Source organism: Pipra filicauda, unplaced genomic scaffold (genome assembly GCF_003945595.2).
Source record: "Pipra filicauda isolate LSUMZ 115617 unplaced genomic scaffold, ASM394559v2 scaffold259_size1095435_pilon, whole genome shotgun sequence".
Taxonomy (NCBI): domain Eukaryota; kingdom Metazoa; phylum Chordata; class Aves; order Passeriformes; family Pipridae; genus Pipra; species Pipra filicauda.
The window spans coordinates 197,612-224,366 of NW_024104375.1; the positions used below are offsets into that span (position 1 = coordinate 197,612).

The 26,755-nt window shown below is 40.8% G+C and overlaps 1 protein-coding gene across 1 annotated transcript in view; it reads right to left on the bottom strand.

Annotated features, from left to right (window-relative positions):
* NPC1 (NPC intracellular cholesterol transporter 1) overlaps positions 1-26,452 on the bottom strand; it is a 27,200-nt gene extending 748 nt beyond the window's left edge. Inside the window, exons 1-24 of the mRNA XM_027715867.2 lie at positions 26,220-26,452; positions 19,312-19,434; positions 17,933-18,039; positions 17,185-17,360; positions 16,139-16,306; positions 15,283-15,532; positions 13,660-13,736; positions 12,613-12,983; positions 12,027-12,253; positions 11,389-11,489; positions 10,465-10,567; positions 9,307-9,496; positions 8,699-8,881; positions 7,929-8,043; positions 6,989-7,116; positions 6,759-6,899; positions 6,061-6,150; positions 5,762-5,952; positions 5,287-5,402; positions 4,589-4,718; positions 3,663-3,863; positions 2,610-2,841; positions 1,452-1,565; positions 526-688 (exon numbers count right to left, since the gene is read on the bottom strand). Of these exons, the coding sequence (XP_027571668.1) occupies positions 526-688; positions 1,452-1,565; positions 2,610-2,841; positions 3,663-3,863; positions 4,589-4,718; positions 5,287-5,402; positions 5,762-5,952; positions 6,061-6,150; positions 6,759-6,899; positions 6,989-7,116; positions 7,929-8,043; positions 8,699-8,881; positions 9,307-9,496; positions 10,465-10,567; positions 11,389-11,489; positions 12,027-12,253; positions 12,613-12,983; positions 13,660-13,736; positions 15,283-15,532; positions 16,139-16,306; positions 17,185-17,360; positions 17,933-18,039; positions 19,312-19,434; positions 26,220-26,297 (3,775 nt within the window). The 5' untranslated portion in view covers positions 26,298-26,452. The remainder of the gene's footprint in view (positions 1-525; positions 689-1,451; positions 1,566-2,609; positions 2,842-3,662; positions 3,864-4,588; positions 4,719-5,286; positions 5,403-5,761; positions 5,953-6,060; positions 6,151-6,758; positions 6,900-6,988; positions 7,117-7,928; positions 8,044-8,698; positions 8,882-9,306; positions 9,497-10,464; positions 10,568-11,388; positions 11,490-12,026; positions 12,254-12,612; positions 12,984-13,659; positions 13,737-15,282; positions 15,533-16,138; positions 16,307-17,184; positions 17,361-17,932; positions 18,040-19,311; positions 19,435-26,219) is intronic.
* Between the last annotated feature and the right edge of the window lie 303 nt (positions 26,453-26,755).

The following is a 26,755-nucleotide window of genomic DNA, read 5'->3' on the forward strand; positions in this document are numbered from 1 at the left end:
GCTTCTGCTTAGCTATTAATATCTGTCAGCAGCAGCAACAAGGGCAGTGGTAGGTGAATCAGTCTTAGCCCCATTAAGTAAAGGCTCGGTTTAAGTCTACTTTGAAGAACTACGCTATGCACATGTGTTTCTACTTTCAAGAGGACAGTGTTTGGACCGTCCTCACCACAAAGCAAGATTTCTGCTAACACAGGAACAGCATCCCAGAGGAGGTTTGTTGCTTCCACCCACATCCTGGCCCCAGGTTGAGACATGCCAGTCATGCCACATGGGCCCTCCACAAAGCACAGCAAAGTGCAACCACACAGGCCAGGCTGTGGTTGCTTCAGTTCAGCAAGTCCACAACAGTGGGCTTGCACTGCCACCAGTCAGCCCTTGGTTTCCAACAGACAGGCTTGAATGAGAGAGGCACATTCAAGTACTGCTTTTCATCTTTGCAATACTTTCCATTTAATGGAAAGTGTCCACAGACAGCTAAGCTGGTTTTGTTTGAAGTGTGGTTTAGAGCAGACTGTCACATCTTACCAATGTAACTAAGCAGAACTGGAAGAAATATTAGTCCATGTGTCGCTCCCAGCACAACCATAGCTAGATACATCCTGAAGTAGAATATCTTGAAGATTTGAGATTTGGAAAAAGCCAATACTACAATTCCTCCAAATTTGGTCAGTGTGATACCACTAAAAACCTGTCAATAAAAAAAAAAAAGTGTTTAAGTGGTAAGTAGGGCTTTAGATAATCCATTTACTTCAAGTGTTTAGCATTTAGTAAAATTCTTATGTCTTCTGAGGCTCCTTCCCTGTTAGTCCTTAGAACAAAATCCAAGATTCACTCCGGAGAAGAATTTATCTTTTTGGTCCCACAGGACAGGATCAGTATGATTAAAAGTCTACTCTGATCTGTGCAGTCACCTAGTTTAATTTCTCCTTCAGGCAAATACAGATGAACACTATTACTTGAAGTAACTCATTCCAGTGAAGTTCCTTACCTAGGTCCAGTACACACATCACCAGAGTAGTCCCAGTCCAACCCCATTCAGGTCACTTAAATAAGTAACATGACAGTACTGCCTAAACACTGAGCCCTGCTTGTGTTCCCAAAGCTCCAGTTGCCTCCCATGCTCAAAATAACATTTCCTAGTCACCTCTCAGTATTTGGAAGAGAGAAGCACTTTAATGGGACAATTTGAGGTTTATCCAAACTGCTAGTTCAGCTAAAGCTTTTAGCTCTTTTCTACTTTTAGGTACTAGTAGCATCATTTTAAAAATTGTAGTCTTCATCATCCCTATTACTAGTAGGAACCTAGGTTGACCTTAAGGAGCTTTAAGTATTCCAAAAAGAAAAGGCAAGGCCATCTTTATGACTTGAAGACTATTGTCTATATTATTTTTAAGGAAACAGTAAAGTTGTAACTTGGCTGCTTGTTTGCCCCCCATATAGTAGATACTTACTGAACTGCCCATGTGAGACAGAGCTTCTTCTGCACGCTCCACTCTACTGCCCTTAGTACTAACAGTGAAGGCTCTTGTCACGTGACTGCAGAATTCCACAGCGATACCACAGCTCTGGAGAGTGAAGAGAAACATACACAGAAACATCATGTAGATGAGCACTTTGCTGGCAAGGTTTCTACTCAGGCTTGTAAGGCTAGAAAGGTTCCTAGCAGCTGTGATCACTCCCCAGGGTTAAAATGGTATGGGAAGTTACAAGCTCAGTGTTAGTTGCTTTCCAGAGGCTGTTGCAGGTACTGTATTGTGTTCTAGCACCAGTCATTACCAACAGACAATCAAACAGGAAGCAGGATACAAGATTTGACCTCCAAAACAAAAAGTTTCTTGATGTTGAAGCAAGCTGGCTTCAGTGCAGGTGTGCAGTGAATATTGAACACTAAAATCAGTTCACAGCTATTATAGCTGCAATAACATTGCTTTAGAAAAACAATATCATATACATCCTGATTTGATACTGTAGCAGTTCATCTGCTTAGTCATTTACTGACTAAGGCTAATTTTAGCCTTATTTAGTAGATAGATTTGCTTGAACATACACCTAATTGTAACATGGGCCAACAGTTTACTCTTGTAACTTTCTCAGACCCGCCACAAACCTCTAGAGAGCATGGTAAGCCAGAGCAACTAATAGCTGCTTGCTGGAGCTAGTTCTGGAGTGTTTTACTAAGGTACTCTTTGCCCACATGACTTCTTCCATTTATGCAGGAACACTACTCGTGGCTAGCACGTCCCGTATCTACTCTGTAGAACACAAATGGAGCAGAAGCCCTGACCTCACCTACGTATCCTCACCTTCAGCACGAACAACCTGTGTTAATATGGAGCAGCACCTGGCCTATACAGCAGCAATACAGCTGCTGCTGCAGAACTGAAGTGACCCCCACCAGATGCACTGTAGCTTACAGTTCGATTGCAGTATCTTATGACAACTAGGGCTAATTGTCAGAACAAACTTGTGTATTAAGATAGTTCCACTATTGTTCAAATGCCTGTCAAAGTTCAGCAGTGAAATACTGCTCAGTATTGTGAGTATATACTTAGGACACAGAACTGTTCAAGACTTGGAAACAGAAGCAGAGGGATGTCTTGTTGACTTACCATGACAAGATTTACTAATGAAACTGCATTCAAGCTGATGCCCCAGAGCCACATCACTCCAAACATGTTGATGATTATCATAGCAATAGTTATTGAAACTACAACAGCAGCCCATATTTCAAAACCAAGCAGCACAGTTGTCACCAAAAATATTGATCCCAAGGAGATGCAGAGGTTAAAGATAGCATCGTGCACAATTGTCAAGTATTGTTCATAGAAGACATAAAACACACTGTGGAAAGAAGAGAGGTTGTTGTTAGCCATCTTCCCTGCTGTATGCTGTATCTAGTCCAAACACTAGATTAACTTCTGTGCTAAGGTTAAAGTAGTTCCCCACCCTTACAGAACTCACCATCAGGAACTGGCTTCCTTGTATCAGTGGAATGACTCCAATAGAACACTGGCTGTTATATGACAACTCCTCACTAACACTTTAAATAAAGGTTGTGTCTGGAAGTCAGGGTAATTCCCACACTTCAACATAAGTAGCTAGTAGATACCAGAAAGTAGGTCCTGAGAACCACTGTGGTATGCAGTAGCAGCAGCTACTGCAGACAGACTGTAAGTATGGATAGGATTCTTTGATGCAAAGAAATCAGTATTTCAGCTGTACAGATACCAATTCCAACTCAATTTCATTACGGTACTCTTATACTTGACCTCCCTGCTGCATTTGCTTGGCATTTAAATAACTTGTTTGAAGTCAATACTTTCATATTACAACTTGCAAGTACCCAGGTCAACATATCTGCTTATGTCTGAACTATTAAATCCTACTATGAAAGCTAGGAAATGCCCAAAATGGAGCCAGAGCTACCTTTGTCGTGAACAACAGGCTTCTTGATTGAAGTTAGGTATTATCAACCACAGTAAAGAGAAGTCAGTGATATGGATATAGAATGTATCTTTCTGGTTTTACTAGAAATCCCAGAATCTCTGCATTACCTTCTGTTAGACAGAACTCAATACTCAAGTCTCTAATATGTTATTAGCCAGCACCTTTTCTCTGTTGCTTGAGTATTTGTCACCAAGGCAAGAAAGATCTAACCGTACCTGTAAGGAAACACCCGGTAGTTCTTCTCTTTGATGCCCATGGTCTCAGTAATGTTATCTGCTATAATCCGAGCTTTCCTCATAGCATCAATAAAATCAGATGATGTTTTCAGTACAGTATGGTAAGTCATAAAATAAGTAGCTCCAACATCAGATTTGTTGTTTATAAAGTTGACAGCAGAGTTATATGCAGCATGTCCTCTATATAAACATAGTGACATATTAGATGTCAAGTGTCAGCATCATTCAAATTTATTAGCTTTTATAACTTATAATCTTATAGAATCATAAAATGAGTTGGGTTGGAAGAGACCATAAATATCATCTGGTTCCACACTCACCATGGGCAGGGACACCTTCCACCAGACTAAGGTTGCTCACACCCCATCCCACCTGGCCTTGAACACTTCCAGAGATAGGGCATCCACAACTTCTCTGGGCAACCTGTTCCAGTGCCTCACCACCCTCACAGAATTTCTTCCTAACATCTAATCTAAACCTATCCTCTCATTTTAAAGCTGTTCCCCCTTGTTTTATCCCTACATATGCCCTTGTAAATAGTCGTCCTCCAGCCCACTTGTAGGTGCCATTCAGGGGGCTAATGCAGAACAGCTGTTAGTTTTTCTGGCAGTTTTCAAAACTATAAAAGCTTCAGAGCACCACACATTTCAAGATTGCATAGGATATTCCAGAAGAGACTGATGATAGAAATTGTTCCTCATTGTACAGGGGAAAGCTGCTGTTCCATTTAGTTGATGATGCATTTGTTTTTCCAGTTTTGTTTCAGAAAGTACTACAGAACAGGTGAGAGGTCAATGTTTGTATGCCTTTTAGGGGGGACACTAGATAATCTTGCAGACATAAGTCTAGAGCAAGTATCTTTGACAGACTGGTCTAAGCAAGATCTATAAAATAAAGACTCTTACCCTTTGCCACATTTAGGATTAGGGTTGTCTGATAGGAACATGGGCAAAAAGGTCATGAAGTCTTTGCCCTGTGGTCTCTGCTTGCCTTCTTGAGTCAGTGGTCGACAACGAGTGCACGATGGATCAGTGACTGAAGAAATACAGGAAGAATGTCAGCTACAGGATCAAGCATTCTTTGTCCTAACAGTAGTAACTTCTGACTTGCAATATTACAGGAATATTTATGGAATATTACAATTCCATAAAAAGCATTTTTAATGATGAACTAACTGATCAGCCCTGGAATTCTGTATAAAACCTATCATCCTTTATTTTTATTTATTACTACTAAAGCAAGGGCTAACAGAGAACTCTGTTACTTGTGCACTACCTGCATTAGACCCGATAAGAATTACACCAAACTGAACGACCTGAACAAAACCAGAGCACTAAGTTTGTGTGCTCTAATGAAACCAGCAGAAGGATCAAAATTTTTATAGCAAGTTACATTAATCGTCTAAGTAGGCTGTCTGTCTTTAGCCTGCAGCATTCCAGTAGAATATTAAAGTTCACTCAAAGAGCAGTTCAAATAAATTAGAGGGCAACTCAAGAGATGCCCACTTGCAGTAAGTTCACCTGACTCATACCACGATAAAGTGTTTTGGCTGGGAAACTTATAAACCAAGCTAATCCCCTAGGAACAAGATGGATGCTAATACCTGAAGCATTGCAAAACTGTCCAGTGGTATTGTAGACTCTGCAACAGGATGACTGTGGCTTCACCCAGTCAAAGTAGTCATCAATCCAGGACGATGGGGCATAGCCTATCCTTGTGCTAATAAAAATAATGCAACATATCCATCATCAGTAATTTTATATTTCATTCCAGAACATATCCCTTGATCTCTCCAGTGGCAACTTATGCCATGTCAACTCATTCTCATCCAAGCTACTTAGCTCTCCATATATTCCCATGCTCCAGTAACCCATCCAAAAGCTGTAATGCCCAGCTAGCTCCAGAAGATTGCCGCAGCTTCTTCCATTCTCCTCCCTCCCAAAACCACAGTATAATGCAAATACAATAGTGTGTCAGTTGTACAACCAACAGCTAAGTCTGAACTAAATCAGAAGGACACACTGGTCAGCTACATTTTTTTCCATGCAACTACACAGAGACAGGCATGAAAGACTTACTAGCTACCAATTTCCGCAGCACTGAAGACTTGCTGGACAAGTGAATTGTTATTACATCCCATTCCACCACACACCATGTTCTGCCCTTCCAAAGAGGTGTAGTTGTGTCCTTCTTCTAGGACAAAGTAGACGGGGGGACCCGCATGCAGGTACTTGCTGATGTGGCTGAAGTAATCTATTACATAGGAGTCCTTAAAGAGAAGGTTTTGAGTTATTATATGTTGAGTGAGCACAACAAGGTATCGATGTTTTCAATTCAGCCACAAACTGCTGAACAGTGACACGATCATAGGACTTACATCTGGCATTGAGAGAGACTGATCCAGTCCAATCTCTACATTGTGCATAACTGCTGTACTGAATGACAGGATACCCACAAACACTGCTATCTGCAAAAAAGCAAATCCATGGAAGTGAGAACTGTACAGAAACAACAAGCAATAGGAGTAATTTACTAAGCTAACAGGAACCATGCAAAGAGGCTCTAGTTTAGGTATGCTAGCCAGGCTTAGTACAACAGCGCTAAGTAGTCAGTACTACAGTTTACAGGCAGTAAAACCTAGCTACTCAGAGTTCCCTTTGGAACCATAAGGAAATTTATCCTTAAAAATAAGCAATGAAAGATACAAACACACACCTTCCATAAATGAGTACAGTAACTCCAAACTGAATCATGGATTCAGCAACAACATTCTAGATAAATGCAGTGTAAGAGCCAACATGTGCTTGACTTTTACATAGGACTAAAGTAATTCAATTGTCAGTAATGCAACTCCTAAACCTGGGCTTTGGACAATCCATGATCAAGCCTCTGTGTATTCTCATTACTCTTGCAGTTACAAAAGCTTATTGCTATACTAGTGCTGAAAGCAAAAATACTAGAGGCTTCATTTGTTTCATTGTATTGAAGATTTTTTTTCCCCTATTTAGGCCTTCAGGCTTGCTACACTTTTGCTCAAGTTTAGATGACTGCTTATTTGAAACAGAGTATACATACTACTATTGGTCTCATCCAATCCTTAAGCAGATATGGAGAAAACAGATTTTTGAAGAACAGAAATAACATGCTCTCAGAACGCTGGACTCCACCTGTTTCTTCACTGCTTTTGATGCAACACAGAATATCCAGTCTATTCCCCTGAAAAATGGATTAAATGCCAGATTAGTGCATTTCTGTGGATGTCATCATCCCCATTACACTGTATTCACAGGTGCATTTATACTCACCTCTTGACGCTTAATATCCAAGCCCAGGAGACTTACGAAGCAAGTAACTTGAAGAATAAAGTCTATGAGCACAGCCATTCCAGCAAAAAGGGAGAATGTGCGAACTGCTGGCATCGTAGACAGTGTCCCTGAAGGAAGTGACCAAGTTTGTTAAGCAAGCTCTCTTCTCCTAGAAACGCATGAGCATTTTCTAGACAAATATCCAATTTAGGTGCTAGCCTTTTAGCAGGACAAAGCCTTTCTCTTCAGAGCAAAGAAAACATTTGATATGAGCCTGGCTACAGCTGCTGTCTTTGACCTGATTAACAGCATTAAGGCTATGCAAAGGAGTGACCAGTTTTAAGACATTTCTTAACTCCAAAAGTACATGCAGACTGTGTAAGAGGGAAGTTAAGGAGTGCCGTCATGCAATACCTTCCTCCTGTATTAAGCCACTCCAATGCAAATTGGACCAGTGATAAACTGCCCTCCAGGTGAACAAGTCCATAATGAAAGAAGGCCAAATTATATTTGTAGGGTTACAACATAAGATATACCTCTAACATGTACTGTAAAATGAACCTCAAACATACTCTGTCACAGAGGCATTTTTCCAAGCAGTGGAAAGATGACTAAATGTGATATAGAAGTTCATACACATTGACATTTGATCTATTACTAAAGTCAAATTTAGACTTGTCAATCACTACAAGTCAGTAAATCGCTCCAGCCTTTCATACTGAAAAGCATGACAGATTCAGAAATGGATCTTTTTAACTGTACCAGACTCAAAGTACCACCATGCCTATCCCCAGCAGAAGTTTAACTTGCTTAGAGCAATAAACAACTAAGCTAGACTTCCTATACAAATTCTTACTTTGCTTTTATACTTTAGTTTTGCATTTATTCTTGCAACACACAGGTATAAGGCCCTGATCTTCAAATATTAAAGAAAACTTACCAAGAAAGAATGCCACAGTCTCCGAAAAAGATGAGAGAAACATACTGGGTGCCACATCTCCCAAGACTCTGCCGATCTGTTTATCCAGAGTTTCACCCTGAAGGCGCTCATCTCTCTGTTTTAAGGCAATAATTTATTATAATTAGGAATCACACGATTTAGGAAGTTCTTTCATATGGCTTTAAAAAAACTCAAAACTTTTCAATATCATGAACTTTTATTGTTTTCACCACATTAACAAGCGTTAAACAGCTGAGATTCTCCAAAACAAGAGCACCATGAACATTACCTCTTAGCTTGCTTCGAATTTAAAATTTAGTACTAAGTTGAGTACTTCAGCCAAAACTACACACTTGCCAGAGGCAGTGCCAGTTTCAGTGGGTTATTGAGCCTGTCAAATTCAGAAGCTGATTACCCACTAGGACTTGGTTTCAGAAGTCTCTAGTCTTAAGTATGTAGTTTAGTTCATGATTACTGCTCACAATATGTTAAACTTACAAGCGATCAAAACAGCAGTCAAGTTGTACAATCTTTTTGTATCAGCCAGCAGTAAGAAAAGGCAGAGACTTTTAACCTGGGGGCAGGGGGGGTTGTGAAGGTAGAATGTACACAGAATCTTGGCTCTCTTCAAGAGCACTAGATATTCTGTGAGAGTCCAGAGCTGCTCAGACTGAGCTGAGCTCTGGAATGCAGGAGACCTTCTGGTTTAAGTTTACAGCCTTCAAAAATGACAGGCACTTTTAGAAGAATCTGTATGAAAGAATATATACCTGAAGTGTCTGAACCATAATGAAGATGTTGTCCACTCCAATAGCCAGCACCAAGAAAGGAATTACTTCTATCACAATCAGTGTCAGTGGGACTCCAAAGTAGCTGAAAATGCCTATAGAACACGCTACTGAGCTCAGTACAATCAGGATGCCTGCAATGCCCAGAGATATCTTCGAATCCACCTAAAAAAAGGTGTACTGACTGTCAACTAAACAAGCATCATCACACAAGACAGATTATAGCAAAGGTAAAAGCCATATTCTTACATTTAGTGTAGTTAGTAGCAAACTTACTTTTCTGGTTCTTTTGAAGAACCAGACATTTAAAAAAAAAAAAAAAGAATCAAACTTGAAGTTACAAGTCTTAAAGCTGAAGTTAACTCAGTACATCTTGAGCATCTCAAGTGATAATACTTAGTTGAGACTATGAAGAACACATGAACTATCAAGTATGACAAGAATAATGTTCCCTGTAACTCCTGCCCAAGGAAGACTCAATGCTCTAATACGAAATTGAACATGAGCATTCTGCAAAAATATTTAAGTCACTTAAAGCTATCAGCAAGCTATAGCTTCAGTCTTTATAGCAGTGAAAACTATACACATACCAGCAGTCTTCTACAGCTCTGGATATGTCCCAAAGCTATGGAGATGTATACAAACATAACAAGATAACTTATCAACACAACGCTAATATCACTGTTGCTTTCCCGGTTGATTTCATCTTCAATACTCCGTTCGGCAGAAAATGATATAGTTAAGTTTGAATTATTGTAGTTCTTCAAAAAGTTAATAAACCTAAAAAACAAAACCAAGAGGTTAGTCACACTTTAAAAGACAAAACATCTTCTATTAGAAATACATAGAAGCCAGTTGATGGCAAATTTACATCATCTGTGTGGTACAAGAGTGCACTGTGGCCAGACAGTGCTTTGAGGGAGCTTCCTCATTTTTAAAAAAAGAGAGGTGCTGGCTACATATACCTAGAACTCTACTCCAAGCACTAGAAATACACTATGCTGAAATACTTTCCATGTTCTCTCCAGAGTTTGAGGACAAATAGGGTATCTTCCATAACTTATTTCAAACTCAGTGCAAGTTTCCTCAAAGCTAAACCTAGGATTGCAGACTTGAAAGGTGACTGCAGCTTCTTTACAGGACTGGAACAATTTATTAGCCCTTGTTTCAGTTCCCCAGCTTGAGAGGTGCTTGTCACACAAGCAGATTCTTGTCATGCTTTTACTTTTGTCTCAAACATTTTAGTACAGTAGTTTTTATCTGAACTGCTAGCCAGAGCAGCTGACTTGTGTAAGCCAACATCAGCTCTTCAAGATGGTGAAGGGGATGAAAGCTTTAGATGCTCCTCTGGATGACACTTTTAAAAATTAAATGTTAAAAATCACAGGATCATGCTGGACCTTTCCACTCATGCTTAATGGTTCAGTAGATTAATGAGTCTACCTCTATCATTTTAGCCACAATAAAAATATATCAAATATATCTAAAGTTACTTAGCAGCAAGTAGTACTGGGCTAGATGGTCACTCACAGGACTAGAACCTACATCCTCAAAGCAAATAAAGTGCGCCAGATAAAGTGAAGGGCTTATGACCAGCACAGTCTCTTTTTAACCAGTTTTGCTCCTCTCAAAACATCCCTATAGTTATATCAGAAAACTGTCAGTACAGTACAGGTATTTTTCGTGTATATACATTTAAAGCTGCTTTAAGTAACATACACATTTCAGAATACAGGAAGACTGCTTACTCTTTTTCCCATGCCAAGGCTTTCATTAGCTTTCTTGAGTCATTATAGTAGTTGTTGACAGGAAAAGTAATCACAAGAGCTGTAGCATTATTATAGTTATCATCTATAGAGGGGAAAAAAAAAATCATTTGGCATTAAGAAGTAGAGCCTATATTCTAGTATAGTAGATACAAGTAAATTTAAAATTAGCATTGTCCAAAGCAATCTCATCCCTACAACTCCATTTAACACCACTGAGTTCTCAAATACTACTGAAATAAGAACAGAAGCTAAGCACTGCAGATTGTATTCAAAAGTAATTATTCATAATTTACCATGCTCATGACACCAACATTAAATTGTTGCATGGTTAGACAAGGGACTACTATATAACCAGTGCTTATGACTTTCCATCTAATGGGAAATAAGATGTGGTTTCCTAAACACTGCCTCTTGCATAGTTAGATTTTACTCAAAGCAAGTACAAAACCCCTACAGTTTAATCAAGAAGTGCTTGCCTTGAAGCACTGTTTTAGATATATCAAACACAAGTGTACTACCAATTTATGTTTAATTAGATTAATTGCTTGAACAAAATTCTGGCTTCAGAGTAATAATGGAAGACTTTCCTTTGTGAACATCTTAATCTATTTCTAACTGTTTTATCAGATCAGTGACAAAACTATTCTAACTCAAAGCAAAATACACATACATCCCACCATGTCAACTTGAGCTAATTCATATTTTTATCTAGTATTCAGAAATTAGGGATCTTTTAGTAGGCCCCAAACATTTATCCTGTTGACCAGTATGTTCTAGTTACAGACTGCTTCCATTTTGCACTTTCTGAGCAGTCTGTCTCCATTCCATGCACCTTTAGCACCAAAGACATCACACAGGTATGTACTCTCAAGACTTAAGCTGCAATACCGTTTTGTCACCTACCATCATATCCTCCCAACACCAGCCACGGAAATACAGGTCCACCAAATGTTCCTAAGCAGGGATCATGAAGCATGCTTGTGTCATTCAGTGATGCTGGAGCCCTAAAGAGATCACCAGCAATAATTGTTGACAACTGAGGCACAGCATAAAAAAGTTAAAAGCTGTTGTGCTATAACTGATAATCAAGATAAAGAGGAGGCAAGACTGCTAACGATACATTGCCTTTGTGCTACATTTCCTTTGAATTTAAATAGTATAAAGGCATGTGCCTTATAGCCTCTGAGACAAGGAGTAGCTTCTATCCAACTGAACTATAAACTGAAGTGAAAGCTTAGAAATCGTCATCTGTTACAGAACTCCTCGGAAGTGTTGAAAACATGTTTAAGGTAAACCAGAGTCAGTGTCTGTACCAAACCAAGTTTAACTGGTAACTTGATTTAAATCCAACTCCTGCTGAAGTACTAAGACACAAACACAAGCAATCTTATACTAACCTGCAGTTCCACATAGTATTGCAAGTTTAAAAAGGGGTAGGAAAATGTTCAAGGGGGCAGTGAGAACTAGCTAGTTTTGTCTGCCAGCAAGACAAAGGCCTAGTTGGTCTACAGTTTGAAAAAACATGTAGTTGTACTGCTTACCGAACACAGTATAGGAAGTGAGTGTGGTAATCAGCATAGACAAAGAACTCATCCCCAATAGTGTGATCTAGGACAGAATGGCTGTTCTGAAAGTAGTTGAGTACGCTCAATATAGTGCAGTTGTTGTTGTAGGGAGCAAGAGGAGCCAGACAAATGTCCTTCAGCGTTACAGTCTCGTTGTCAAAAGAAGCAGTTATGTTGACAATAGCATCCTGCAAATCCAGCACCTTTAAAAAACCAAAGCACAGTTTAAGAGCAGCACAAGAAAGCATTTCTCTTGCAAGGTAGGATTTAAGTGCATGCTGTATTCCTGCAAGTTCCCAGAGACAGTGGCACGTGTCAATAGAAGCATATCACAAAATATTATTCCTGTGTTCATACTAAGAATACTTACTGGGACTTAGCTTGCAAGTCTCTCTAACAGAAAGGTTTTCAGCAAAAAGTTTTTATAGCAAGGCTGGGATTTTTAATATGAATATCTAGTGAACGTCTCGATAGACACATAACTCTGGAGATGGAAGCCAACTCCATGTGGTTATACCTGTTAGGTATGCTTACATCTCCGCTCTTGGAAAGTTCAAATTACCTGATGGAGAACATCTTTGGTAAGTGGAGGCCCAAAAGGTACATCTTCTCCAGATGGGTAAGGTGAATAGGTGTCCGGGCGGCTGTTTGGCGCTTGAATAATGAGTTGTTCAGTACGAAAGAAAGGCCCAAAGTGTGTGTCAAAGTATTCCTTCTCCTTGCGAGCTTGGCTGCTTGGGGCTGACCAGAGATCTACAGGGTTTGTAGTTGCTTTAATATATACAAAGCCTGAGCAGCACATTGCAACGAAGACCACAGAGAAGAGGATAACAGGACGTGGATTTCTGACACAGAAAGCCCCCCATGATGTGAATGTCATCCTCAGGCCATTCTCAAACCTCTCACCAAGCCTTTCAGTGCAGGTAATTTTCCCTGCAAGAACAAGAAGTAAACAGTAACTGTTTGATAAGTCAGTTAAGCAACATTTTGTTGAATCCACTAGGAAAGATGAAATTTTATTCTAGCTGTCTGTAGTAAGCAGCAGAAGCTATGTCTACACTGACAGTCAGACCCTGTGACCAATCCAAGGTCAAGGGGGCAGAAACCAGCTTGTACCTAACACTGCCCCTCCTTCTAATATAAGATTGTCTTTGACAGGAGCAGCAAATAAAGGCAGGAAGCAGCTAAAATATATATATATTTATATATATATAAAAATAAATATATATATATAAATCAATAAAATGAGCTATCTCAGCTGCTATGCAAGTTAAACTACAATTCTTTCATAGCATGCTTTAAATGGATACATGGATGAGTCAAAACACAACTAAATTAATTTTAGCATTGTGTTGCCCTTCCCATCTCCTGCTACAAAGCCCTCCAGAACTTCCTTATAGCATAGCTAGATCCATGAACTGTGTACCCAGCAGAATAGGGTTAAGTACTGCTCTAAAAAAAGAGAGTTACTGGTCAAAAGACTGAAATAAAGCCCTCTAAGAATGCATTACATGGCCTAACAAAGCTAAAATTCCAGAGCCCATCCACAAGAAGGGGATGCACTCAAGTCAGGTTTCTGATAAACCTTCCACTCTTCTCCAAGACATACCGTTGTCGCGGTGGGAATTCACAGAAAAGGCTACATTGCTGTCAATTGGTGTGTACTCTGAGACAAAGTGCCGCCTCCTGCAAGAGAAAAAGCTACGTTAACATTCTTACTCAAAATGACGTCTGTACTGTTTGTACAGAAAGAATGAAGTTCAATGCTACCAGTAAATCTGAAATTTGACTCCTCCAGAATCTACAGGCATCATGTTCTCCCTACACCCACCCACTGAAGAACAGTAATCTCCAGCTTTATGATGCTTTGGAACAAAATACAGTCATTTCCACTGTCTTAATAAATGTTTCCAGCTTAGATCAAGCACAAGTTCTTTATGCATATTTAAAAGATCAGTAGCATTAACAGCACAGAGAGTCTCTTTAAATTGACCATATAACAGAGAGATAACATTTGTAAGAGATTTTTACATTAGAAATATTCTGCTTTATTAGTCAAAATGCTTAGGTTACACATACTTAGCCTGAAAAAATGAGGAAAAAAAGGAAAATAAGGTATTTTCTTCCTGTCCTGAAGACAAGCAAGTTATAGCACAGAACACTTATGATAGAACTAAATTGCTTATATCCATTCCTGATACTCAGAGCAGGAGCTAAGTTCAACAGCATCCTCCTGCTAATCTAACCAGACCTCCAACTATGGCAGGATGTTTTGGGCTACGAACCAGACATCTCAAACACACCTACAATTTCATGCTGGCCAGTTGTACTCACTAACCTTTTCCACACAGACTTAACTCTTATTATAGAGCAATTTCTGTTTCCTGATCATAGAATCATAGAGCGGTTCGGGGTGCAAACCTTAAAGATCATCAGTTCCAACTCCTCTGCCATGGTCAGGGACACCTTTTATTAGACCATATTACTCAGTGCCATCCAGCCTGGCCTTGAACACTTTCAGGGATAGGGAGTCCACAGCCTCTCTGGGCAACTTCTTCCACTGCCTCATCACCTTCACAGTAGAGAATCTCTTCTTAATATCTAATCTGCACCTACCCTCCTTCAGTTTAAGGCCATTGCCCCTTTTCTTATCACTCCATGCCCTTGTATAAAGTCCCTCTCCAACTCTCTTGTAGGCCCCTTTTAGGTACTGGAAGGCTGCTCTGAGGTATTCCCAGAGCCTTTCCTTCTCCAGGCTGAACAGCCCCAACTCTCTTGGCCTGTCTTCATAGGAGAGGTGTTCCAGACATGAGATCAAGGGTGATACGCTATAGTTACTGGAAGCCCAGCTTCCACTTAATATTTTTCAAAACAGGAGCCTAAGGAAGAGTATTCATGACTTCATTTCCAATACAGCACTGACTGCTTTGTTATGAATATGCATTCCCCAGACTTTTTGCATACTTGCATATGGAAGTTGGAGAACAGTGTATTTGATCCTGTAGCTAGGGATGCTACGGGAGTTGTGAATCCACTAAACCAACTTCTGCATTCACTTTCCACCAGATGATTTTAGGAGTCAGAACACTCCCTGTAAGTATAAAAGCATCTGCAACAGAACATAACTTTTTGCTGGTTGGAGTAGTAGAGACAACAAGCACCTGACCTGGGCAAAGAAAGTTTTCAGGGAAAAACAAGTGACTTGCAGAGCTGAGTATTTTGAATGCTTTACCTGTAGCACCAGACTCCAAAAACTAGTGCAAAAAATACAAGTAGAAAGCCCATGTAGGAAATCCACATGATGACATACACAGCATCCAAACCAAACAATAGCCAAGGAGGAGGCAATGGAGGGGGTTGAGGTTTTGGACCACAAACAATTGAACAGTCCTGACAGCTGCATGGTCCTGTTGAATCATCCATGGACTCATTACAGCCTTTGGTAGCATTATTCATAGGATTCATTCCATGGACAGGAACATCTACGACAAACCACAAGTTGCAGAGCCAGTTTACTACCAGGAAAAATTCAGACCTTCACAGTTAAGTGAGTTAACCCTTGGTATGAAAGCCCCTAGCCTCTATACAGAGCAGCATTTCTTGGCCTTACAGATGAAGAAGCCACTGCCTTTTCCATACCAGCTATTTATATATTACTACTAATTAAATGATTGGTCATGCTTATAACACTTCGGGGTGTAAAAGTAACAAGTACATACTTCTATCATCCCAGTAATGATCTGTCATCCTCCTTATCTGTTCAGATTGCACAATGTGCAACCATCTTCTTACAAACAAATCCCAAAGGATCAGGGTACTGCCAATTTCCCAAGTAATACAAGCTAGCCATTTGCCTAAGCTCAGTCCATCACTAGTAAGTTTTAGAGATCTATACAGTAACAAGCTGTATACAAAGAAAGCACCAAGTATGACTTCCAAGCAGAAATCAAAAAAAGGTAAGTGGATCTTACACTGCTTTGGAAGCCTCTGACTGCAGACATTCATTGCTGTTTAATAAATTAATATGCTATCCATAGCACACAGCCTTTGACAGAGGTTTCAAAGGCAAGGACTACTCAGTTTCTTACCTGAAAAGATAGGAATAATGCTGAAAGGAGTTTGTCCATTGTCTTTACTAAACATGTATTCAATCCAGTTGGTTGCATTGCAGTCCTTGACATCCTTCCCACACAGCAACCCCAGTGCTTTAACATTACTTGATGGAGCCTCTACATCTTTGCAGGCATTATACATTGCTAGGAATAAGTGAATGAAGACAGAAGAGTCATTAAACCAACATTATAATTTGAGTGAGCATTCCAAGTATCTCCAATATTACAGACTCACCAAGTTCCAAGAACATACTTACAGCTTTCAAGAGAAAAGGATTCAGTTGTATTTATAGTATTCAAGGTTGCAATGCTTTGTTACAGCTACCTTGCTCTGAGTAAGCCACCCAAATCTGTATTATCCCAGCACACACTTTTCTGCTTGAGAGGTAACACTACTTTATACTAAGTTATTTGCAGGGAAAGTTATGACCAACATTTAAGGTACTTTTGACCTGTAGGCCATATGACTTCCAGGTGTCTCATAATTTGATTAAAGGTTACTGCAAAAAGCAGTTACTGCAAAGACTGAATTAATGATTTAAGCTTGTTACAAAATTGAAATACAACCCAAATTTATTGTTCTCTAAAAATATCTTTGATTTTGACAAAGGAATAAAACAGTCCATTTCAAGAGGAGTAAGTGCCTCTTAGAGAGCCCATTGTAGTGAACTGTGTACACTTATTATCATACTTGCCAGACCATTTTAGTATGAGGTAGGCTTCGGACATTGAGTACTTGGCAACAACTTTGTTTTTTCTGAAGTTAAAGTCATCATGGTTAACAGTTATTAACCATTTGTAGGGATGTTCAGGCTTTGTTGAATCTTTAAAAACACTGTTATTAACAGTGTCAGTGTAATGTCCCCTACCTAGGCAGAAGTTTTCAAGGGAACTACTGTTACCTATGCAATGACTCAAACTTGAAAAAAGACAGATCTTTCTCCCTCCCAATTCTTCTTAAAAAAGCACTGGTCTTGTTACCTTGACAAAGGCCAAGGTAAATTAACATACTCTTTACTCACCATTTGCAAAGCGTTCTCCAATAAAGTACTGCAGCTCTGTAATGCTACTTTTGTTCTCTTTTAAAACTGGATCATAATAAGGTATGGTGCTTGTAACATTCAAAAAGTCAGACTGATTTGGACTGCAAGTCAGTTCACAGAAGAGGTTTATCAAGTTGTAAAAACACGATGGACACCTAGGTAGGAAAGTCAATGAACAGCAATCAGATTAAGAGGTAAAGATGCCATCTATATAGGTCAAGTCAGGTATGCCTTGCAAGAGTAAACATTCTGCTCAGAGTGACGGAACAAAATATTCAAAATTGCAAGTTTTTAATCAGCAATACAACATTAGTTGTTGATGCTACAGATAAGCAATTTAAAGCACCATAATTCACCAGCAAAATTGCCTACCTCGAATAGATATAAATAGAATTTCATTAAAAACTTAACTGCTTCTTAGCAGGAGGACTCCCGTTAGAACAGGACCAAACAGTACTTTATGTCACCCTCTTCTGAAGGCTTCGTTAGACACAGAAGCTTGAGACCAACTAAGGGAACGCTTATTCTAACTCAGCTAACTCAATCCAGACTGCAAGCAGTTGTTTCATGACATTACAGCCTCCTGATACAGATGAGGAAGTCGTTTAAAGAGCATCTCCAATAAGCCTTTAAATGAAATTACCACCTTTCCTACAATCTACTTGAAGAGAAGAGTTTTAATATGCTTTGTTATTCTATTACAAAACTAGTTACTTCATTAGCATACCTGGAGAGAAACTGCAGAGGCAGCTGCAAGTTATTTTTCAAAGTCTGAAGCTGACGAACATCACAGCAAGTGCTAACATTGCCGAAGAAAAAACCTGGACAGAGTTCCTTAAAAAAACAATATTGAGATCAGGGGTGAAGGAAGAAAAAGCATGTTTAAGACTTCAGAACTTATTATAGCTATGGGTTCTGCTCCAACATATTTCAGAAGACAGTAGCTGTTGCTGTGGGAGATGCATAGAAAAAAAAAACAGTCTGGCAAAAAAGATTGCTGTTTAGAGACTAGAGAGAAGAATCACTTTTTTCCACTTCTTTTATTCAAGGCAGCACTTCCTTTTAAAAAGCTCCTTCAGATGATCTTTAGTCACCAGAGTCTATGTATAGAATGATAAATGGCATTTGAGAGTCTGTTGGTGAGAGGACAACACGTTTATCCAAGTTGAAAGTATTCCTGCAGCTTATCCTCTAGTACTCCTTCCGGACAGTATCAGATTCTAAAGTCTCAGAAGACAAGCCACTAACCACAAAATCACTGGTTACCTGGAAGAGCTATTTCGTGTTCAGTTACAGAAGAGACAAATGCATTTAATACAAGCATAATTGATAGTAACATACAAGAACTGTAGCTTAAGGCTTCAGAAACAGTACATAACAGTAGTTAGCTCACCAACATATTTAATTAAGTCACTCCTGCCACCAGTAAACCCCTCCTTTAATGCCATAGTTACTGCACACTTTATAGCTTTGAACTATCAGATGCCAGAAGGCAAGTCTGGCAATATCATCCTATACTGTGCACCAAATATACAAATTCTTTTGACTGTGGGTTTGTTCATTTTGGCAGCTAAAGCCCAGATAAGGAAATACCATCTCACAGTAGGCACAGCTAATTTTGTCCAAATTTGCTCCATTTGAACAAGTGTCAGTTAATGCCTTCCTATTTAAGGAGAGATCAGGAATGATCATCTGATGTAAAACAGCTTAGTCTTGTATTTTAGAGATTAAAAGGGCACAACTACGGAATGTATCATAGTTTGGGAGAGTCTTAAAAAACAATCTGACTGAAGAGTACTCAAACCAGTGAGGAAACTATGCAGACAAGTGGACCAATCCTATATTTAAGGTAATGTCTGTAAAAGCTCCTAATCACATGCTATGGAGACTTCTCATATCTCTGAAAAGGAACTGAGGTATATTACCTTCACCCAATTGGAGCTATGAGCCATACATGAGAAATCAGAGATAATCTGTTCGCTTTGTCATCAAGTTAGGATGAGAAAGCTAAAGGGCACAGCACAGGTCCAATAGAAACCAATACAGAATTGTCAAGTGTAGGAGAACTATTTTTTATTAAGCAGCAGACCTCCAAAAGAAGCTCACCTGCATTAAGTCATAGCCATCTTCTGGTAGTGCTATTGGTGGTCCATCATAAGCACAGTTGTATCTCTTGTCTCCAGAAGCAACTCCACATTCTCCATACCAGATACACATTTGTGGACGTACCTAATTAATATGATAACTGATTAACTGCAAGGAATAGTTGCCGAATTCCTCAGCTGTTACAGAGTTTATGTGCTACTATTCCAAAAGCCACTTACAATGCAGATTGGATAACTTCCCATCAGCACGTACTACATAAAATGCCCCTTAACAAAAGCATGCATTTTTTGACATGGTACACATCACCACTGATCTTCAGCTCACCTTCCCACCCTTCCCTGCCCAATATAGAAACAGGAAGTGCATTGTCTATAGTTAAGAACAAGTATAAGAGTTCCTTAAGAAAAATCTAATTCAATACCTGAAAAGCATCTTCGAGTATAAGATCACTTAGAAAATATTTCTTTTCCACACAAAACAACAAAATGATTACTGGGTAAACTGTCATGTGAGGGAACACAGGTCAGCATACATGGAGAGAAACGTACTGCTTATGTGCAATTTCAGTTCCTCCTGCCACCTTCTGATTCTTCTTGCAAACTCATGAGTGACAGAATGAGGAAGTAGCAGTATAAAGAGGATTCTGAAACAGAACTTCATAGCTCTACACTTGCCATATATGTATTGCCACAATCTCAAAGGATACTCTCCATCATCACTTTCAAGCCTAAGCATGCAACATTTAAATGGGCTTACAGTGTTAAGTAAAAGGGAAAAAGCATCAATTCTCATATTTTGATTTAAGAGACTATTGAAAAATTCAGAAATCTGTTATTATGTGCATAAAATAATGGAAATTCAAAAAGGACAGTGGCACCTTGAAAGCCTTGTATTTTTTGTCAGTGGTACTGACACTGAGACATCTGAAATACTAAGCCAAAATATTTATTCTGAAAATTAAAACACTTAATGCAATAACAAGTTATTTACAGCAAAAGCTTTAAGACAGCTCCAAGGTTTTCCTATGCACATCAGCTGCAAGCAGATTGCACAAACATTTACTACACTTCTGCAAGCTCTGATCAGAAGTTTGGGTAGTACAGTTTGAGAGATAACTGACCTATTTTTATCTCCTGAGCAACCTTGACCTAGCATTTGTAGAGACACCGTATGCTTACGCTGCAAGGACAGACTGCTGTGCGCTGTGCTTGACCATGAATAATATTGTTTACTGACCAGAGAGGCCCCTGAAAGGCTGTATTCATAATACCCAAGAGCTACCCAGAACTACGATGCCTTCACAACAACCATTTTTGTGCTGAACAACACTGACAGTTCACCAAAAAAATACATCAGCAACTGGTTGTTTATCAGGGACAATACCCACCACCAATTTACCCAACCCTGTTAGACCTGCTTCCCCTTTAACTTAACCAGGGCAACATGGCTTGCTTCAAAGTCACTCACTACAAGCCAGGTCTAAAAGCAAGTTTACATACCACTCTAGATCACTACTTCATTTGTCTACTCTAGCACTTACAGCTAAACCCCTAACCAGCTGCTAAGATACAACATGGAAAACACCACCTTCAGATTGCACTTATAAACACTGAATGTTTAACACCAGTATGAATCGAAAACATTAGATTTCCATAACTTGGAGAACATTTATCAAAACTACATCATAAATTTGTTCATGCCTCAAATAAATTCACACTTTTTTGATGCAAAGTCACCATCTTCAACTCTGCTTCCTCGCATCCGTTTACCTCAGTTTTAATAGCAAACAGCCTACTAGTAGGGAAAGATTGTTTAGTGTTTTTATGTACCAGTGTCACAACTGAATTATCTCTTCAGGAGAAAGCACAGATTCATTACTATTCTTACAAAATGACGAAGAATTTGGAGCTGTTTAGTACTGCCCATGAGAAAAGAATTAGGTATTTCTTCAGTATCAGACTGGCTTTGATGTTTAGTCTAGAATGGTTTGTAATCATCCTTTCTAAAACACACTTTCATTAAGTCTTATCTAACACTTCTTATGTTTTAAACCCCACAAATTCATCAACCTACTCTTTACAGAAAGACTTTGTTTCTTCCAGAGTAGAAAGCGTGGGAAACCCGGTAATGCAGTCAACAGTTACAAAAACCTTATCAGCGCACTTCTTGCAAAGAAAAGCTTCAGTAAATTTCAGCTACCACATCAGTCTGACTGATAGTTCTATTGTTTTAAAAATGTTGTCTGTATTTCAAGGCAACAATTCCTTGGTTATAACTACAGAGATACAAAATAAAATACAACCTGTATTATGTCTATAAATTTACCTGCAAGGCTTTCTGCCATCATTTGCAGGACAGAACATAAAGCATCTTACTTGCACATGACATTTGATCACATACCAAAAAGCATTCAGTTAAACATGCGAGAAAAATAAAGCAAGATGAGGTTCAGCCTAGCATTAGTTGACATTAGTAATATGATACGAGTCTTTATCCAAAGTTCCACAGCAATAACACCTACAGTGGAAAATCCAACATGTTTGCCACTTAAGCTTTCAGCCTGTTTAAGAAAAGCTGAACGTATCAGCGACTTCAAACTACTTAGAAGAGCACCTAGACCTAGAATTCCAAGTCTGAATACTCTATTTCAATATTAACACCAAGAATGTAATTTCAGAGACAGTCTAAGGTTTTACACTTATGCCATAACCTAGCAGGATTTAACTAATAGAAGTATAAATTTGTTCCCTGAACCAGTTAGTTTTGGTGATCCTTGATTTACGGTGGTTGAACCAGGTCAATAAGCCTAAAAAACCTCAAATCATTGTAAGTCAACAGCCTAAAGTTGACCAACACAGCTCTTGAACGCTAACAAGACAATAGCCTGATCATCATTGAGTCAGCCACAAAATATGGGAGCGGGCTGGTCTCCTAGGGTTGAGACACTATTCAGGGTTACACGAAGTAACTAAGTAACTACTCCATTACCACAGATAAGATAGAGCTGGAAGTTCTCCCCCCCCAAAAAACCCTCTAGTAAAAGCTAGATTAAGTTACAGAGCAAGACAAGCACTTTGCTCTTTCCATTCTCTCAGAAGAACACTCCTATACTGGTAGGATGAGACAGGGATGAGTAAGTGTGGTTGTAAATAAGTCATAGTTAACAAAGCTGCTGCTTGCAGAGTCAGACTTTCTAGTCACTTAATACTCGGGCGAGCAATCATCTTTCTTAAATGGGTAAAAGCCTAGCCCCAAAATTAGCAGATGTTGAAACCAACTGCCTTCTAAAAAAGGCAAAATATCCATAAATCTAACACAGGGCTCAGTTCATAGGTTCAAGTTTTTTATGTGTGGGGGGTTTGGGGTTTTTTGAGGGGTTCTTTAGTTTGGTTTTTGGTTTTTCTTTGGTTTTGTTTTGTTGTTTTTTTTTTTTAAGATCACATAACTAAGCACTCCATATATTAAAATGGAACTTTCCTAAGTACTTCATAAAGCAACAGTAACATAACCTTAGATTAAGGTTGTTCCCTCCTATCTCCAGCATATCTTAGAAACCATTTGGCAGTACCCTCAGTACCTCCCCAGAGTTCAGAAAACTGTATTCCTATTTCCGGTAGACTTGGTCTGTTTGAAGAGAAACTTCACCTCAGGTCAAAGCTTCGGGAGCCCTAATAAAGAATCTGCACATGAGCAAGTATGGGCATTGTACAAAGGTTCCGTTAGAGCTTTCTGGTTCCCAGGCATTATCATTTATTTCTAATAAAACTAGTGTTCCAGCAGATCATGAACACATTTACTTCAGCCCGTGTTTCTTCAACTGCACGTTGAAACAAACTGATAATCTTCAATGCTTCAAGCAACATTTGCCATCACCAACAATGAATACATAGCTGTTAAGCAGACAAAGAACAATGATGATGTTATATGCAGAAACAGCAGTTATTTGTAGTCTTGCAAATACCAAATGACAAGCAAACACTGTTTGGCTCTTCAAATTAAGATTACTAATGTATGGAAAAGGCAACAGCCTCAGATACAGCTGTTTCCCCTCCTTTCATCTAGGATGATGCATCTGGAATCCTGCAGGGCAAAGAGATCAATCCAGGAAGGAGCATACTCTTGCCCTCCACTCCCTTAATATCTGCTATTGCTCACTAGGTTGAGAGTTCTAGGGAACTACACCACCACCCTTAATAAATGGCAAGCCTGGTTTATGGAAACAGGTCATCAGGTCAAGTTCAAAGATCTGCCCTAGAAGTTGCATATGACCTAATAGCCCTCCCTATGAGGGAAGGAGGTCCATGGACTAAAGGAAACTTTACAGGTTTAATTCTTACTCTTACTTTATCTCTTTCAGTAACTTATTCAGAGGCAGCCAATCCAGAGACACACTTTATCTCCCAAGCTCCTCTTGTTCCGTTGTGCCTAAGTAAGGGACTGTTCCCTTTCAGACAGAAAAATTATTAGCTACTCCTAAGTAGGCAAAGCAAGCCACAGTTATGGGATTACCCAAGTATATTTGAGACGTCATAGTAAAACCAAGGTCAAGTAGCAAAAGAAAGTTGCGATAGTTCAATATCTGTGGGAACGAGCTGGTGTTAGCTGACAAGGAGTTATTGGGAAAACACACACTGCATGCATGATCAGAAACTGCAGGGCCCCTAACTAGCAGCTGTCTGCATCTAAGTCCATCTGCACCAAAATACCTCTGATGTCCTGCAGGGAAATAATAATACTGCACACTTGGATTATTTTGTCTACTGCCCAGCAAAGTACTAGTAAGTTCTACCAGTCACTCCCTTCAGTCATCTCTCCCCTTCTAAGAGAGCTTCCTCACTTTCCATCCAGAAAGACTGAAAAAGTCATTCCTGATTTTCCAGGAAGTAATTTAGGTAAAGATGTTACTGCCTTGTTCTGAAGCTACACTGTCATGCCTGCCAAGGAAACTGCTCCACACAGACATTCAGAACTTCACGTCCAAGGTCAGGTAACACCACACTGCAGGCCACTTGGCAAGAGCAGCACTTGTCATTAACATTTTCCCATAGGATTTCAGAAACTCAAATATATCATACAGTTTGGAATCCCAGTTGCTCGTAGGAAACCTCTGTCCAACCTTGATTAGCCATAACTGAACAGCTTATGTTTTAGTATAATTACACAAGGATCAATTGGAACAGCAGCCATTAAGCACATAAATGCCATCCAGTACATCAGGATGTTTATAAGATAACACAAACTAGTAATGGGATGGCTGGCACAAATCTTGTACCATGCACTGTTCAGAGTGAAAGATGCACCTTATACAGGCTGAACGCTTCAAGTCCATTGTGAATGTGTATGTAATGGATGACGAAAGATTGCTAACTGAAGTGCCACTCTAGTCCACTGGCTTCTTTAAAAAAGAAGAGACATGACATATAGCACTTGAATTTATATGCACCACAACTGAAAGCACAAACCCATTACACTACCAGTACACTTGAGGGAGAAAACAGGTTCGCCTTCACAAAGCTTTTCTCCTGCAAGCATCTATATGGGCTCAGTCTAACTGAAGGACCAGCTTGTCCTTGAAAAGTATCAAGGTCCTCTTTGTGGAGTGTTAGTCATAAATAAGAGTTAATGGAAAAAAAACCCCAAAACACCCGATTCTGCTTTCTTACAGTACAAAATTGAAACCTGCATGGCTGAAGTCATTCTGCAATGTTTACTTCTAAGAACCACAAAGCCACATCCTCTACAAGGATCCCCTAAATCTTAGGAGAACTTGTTTCAAGCTCCTCTAGCTCAGTATCCTTCTGATACATAAATGAAAGCATGTTGTAATTTCTTTACCAGCCTAGGACACACCTCATTGCCATAGGATCATATCTCCCTCCAAAAAACACTACATAAAAGCACATTGGTAAGGAGTGAAGTAAATTACTTACCCACCTGGAGATCATGAGTCATTACTAACAATCACCTTCTCCAGTGGTAATAGAAGAATGGATTCCTAGTTTTATGTTTAAGCTGTTCAAGAGGTTTTTTGAAGAGGATATGAAAACAGGAGAACCTCAGCACACACACAAGGTGACAAACTCGCGGGTTTAAAAAGGGCTAGTCATAAAACTTGACCTAGAAAGTATGTTTCCAACTTAGGCAGAGAGGGAAAAAAGCCAACACAACCACTAAGGCTTAGAAGACACTCCTTCTTTCTCCAGAGGAATGTGGAGTATCCCGCTCCTATCTTGCGCCACAGCATAACAAAACATAACTGGGAAGAGAGGAGTGAAGGTTTTACAGTATTTTTTCCTAAAGTATCAAGAAATCCAACTTATTTTAGCCCTTAATTTTGAGGAAACACGCAGTCTTAATACTAGCACATCAATAGATAGCAGCTCACTCCGCACAGACTATCACTCCCAGGAAGCTGTCACCCAGCATAAGCAACACCCCGAGCAAAACAAACCAGACACCCAGGACATCTGCAAGCCTCTCCGGAGCATGTGACTGCGCGGCCACTCACATGCACCGGGCATTGCATAACCGGGGCACGCCACGGGAGCGCGGCACCCCGGGGGCAGCCGCCGGCTGCGATCGCGGGGCACGGGGGCCGGGCAGGAGCTGAAGTTCGCCGGTGCTCCCCGGCGGGCCTGCCGCGCCACCGGCTGTCACCCCGCCTGCCACCCGGAGAGCACGGCGGGACGAGGAGGGGGCACCTCGGTACCACGCTTCAGCTGGGCTGCGCCCCGAGCCCAGGGGCCTAACCCGGGACACCGCCGCCCTCACCCAGCCCCACCGTCCGGGAGAGCCCCGGTTCCCCCCGCCCCAGGCACCACTCGCGGGGTTCTGCTCCCTCTCCTCCCCACGGTGCCAGGAGGCCCCGCATGCCCTACCCCACGGCGACCTCCCCGTGAGGGACTCACCCGCACGGGCAACAGCAGCAGCAGGAGGAGGAGCAGGCCGAGGCCGCCCCGCCCGGGGCTGCCTTGCAAGGTCCCCATGGTTGGAGCGCAGGGGGCCGGCGGGGGCTCTCGGCAGCAGCACCGAGCGGCGGCGAAGGGGAGGCGGCAGGAGGAGGTGGACAGGCAGCCGCGCCAGCGCAGGTCCGGAAGGGCCGCTCTCGCCTGCCCGGGCGGTGCCACCAGCCCCTTCGAGGAGCGGCGGGAGGGGCCGCACCCGAGAGCCGCCGCCAACCGCGGCCGCCGCCCCGCCTCCGGCCCCGCCTCCCTTGGCACCACCTCCCCGGCACCGCCCACCCCGGCACCGCCTTCCCCGGCACGGCCTCCGTCGGCACCGCCTCCCCTGGGACGTCCTTCCCCGGCACGGTCTCCCTCGGCACCGCCCGCCCCGGCACCACCTCCCCCGGCGGCGGCGGGCGGGGCCTCGCATCACGGCACAGCTGCATTGTGGGGGGTGGGTAATCCTCTCGGGGGCTGTGGCGGGAAGCTCGTCCCGGTGT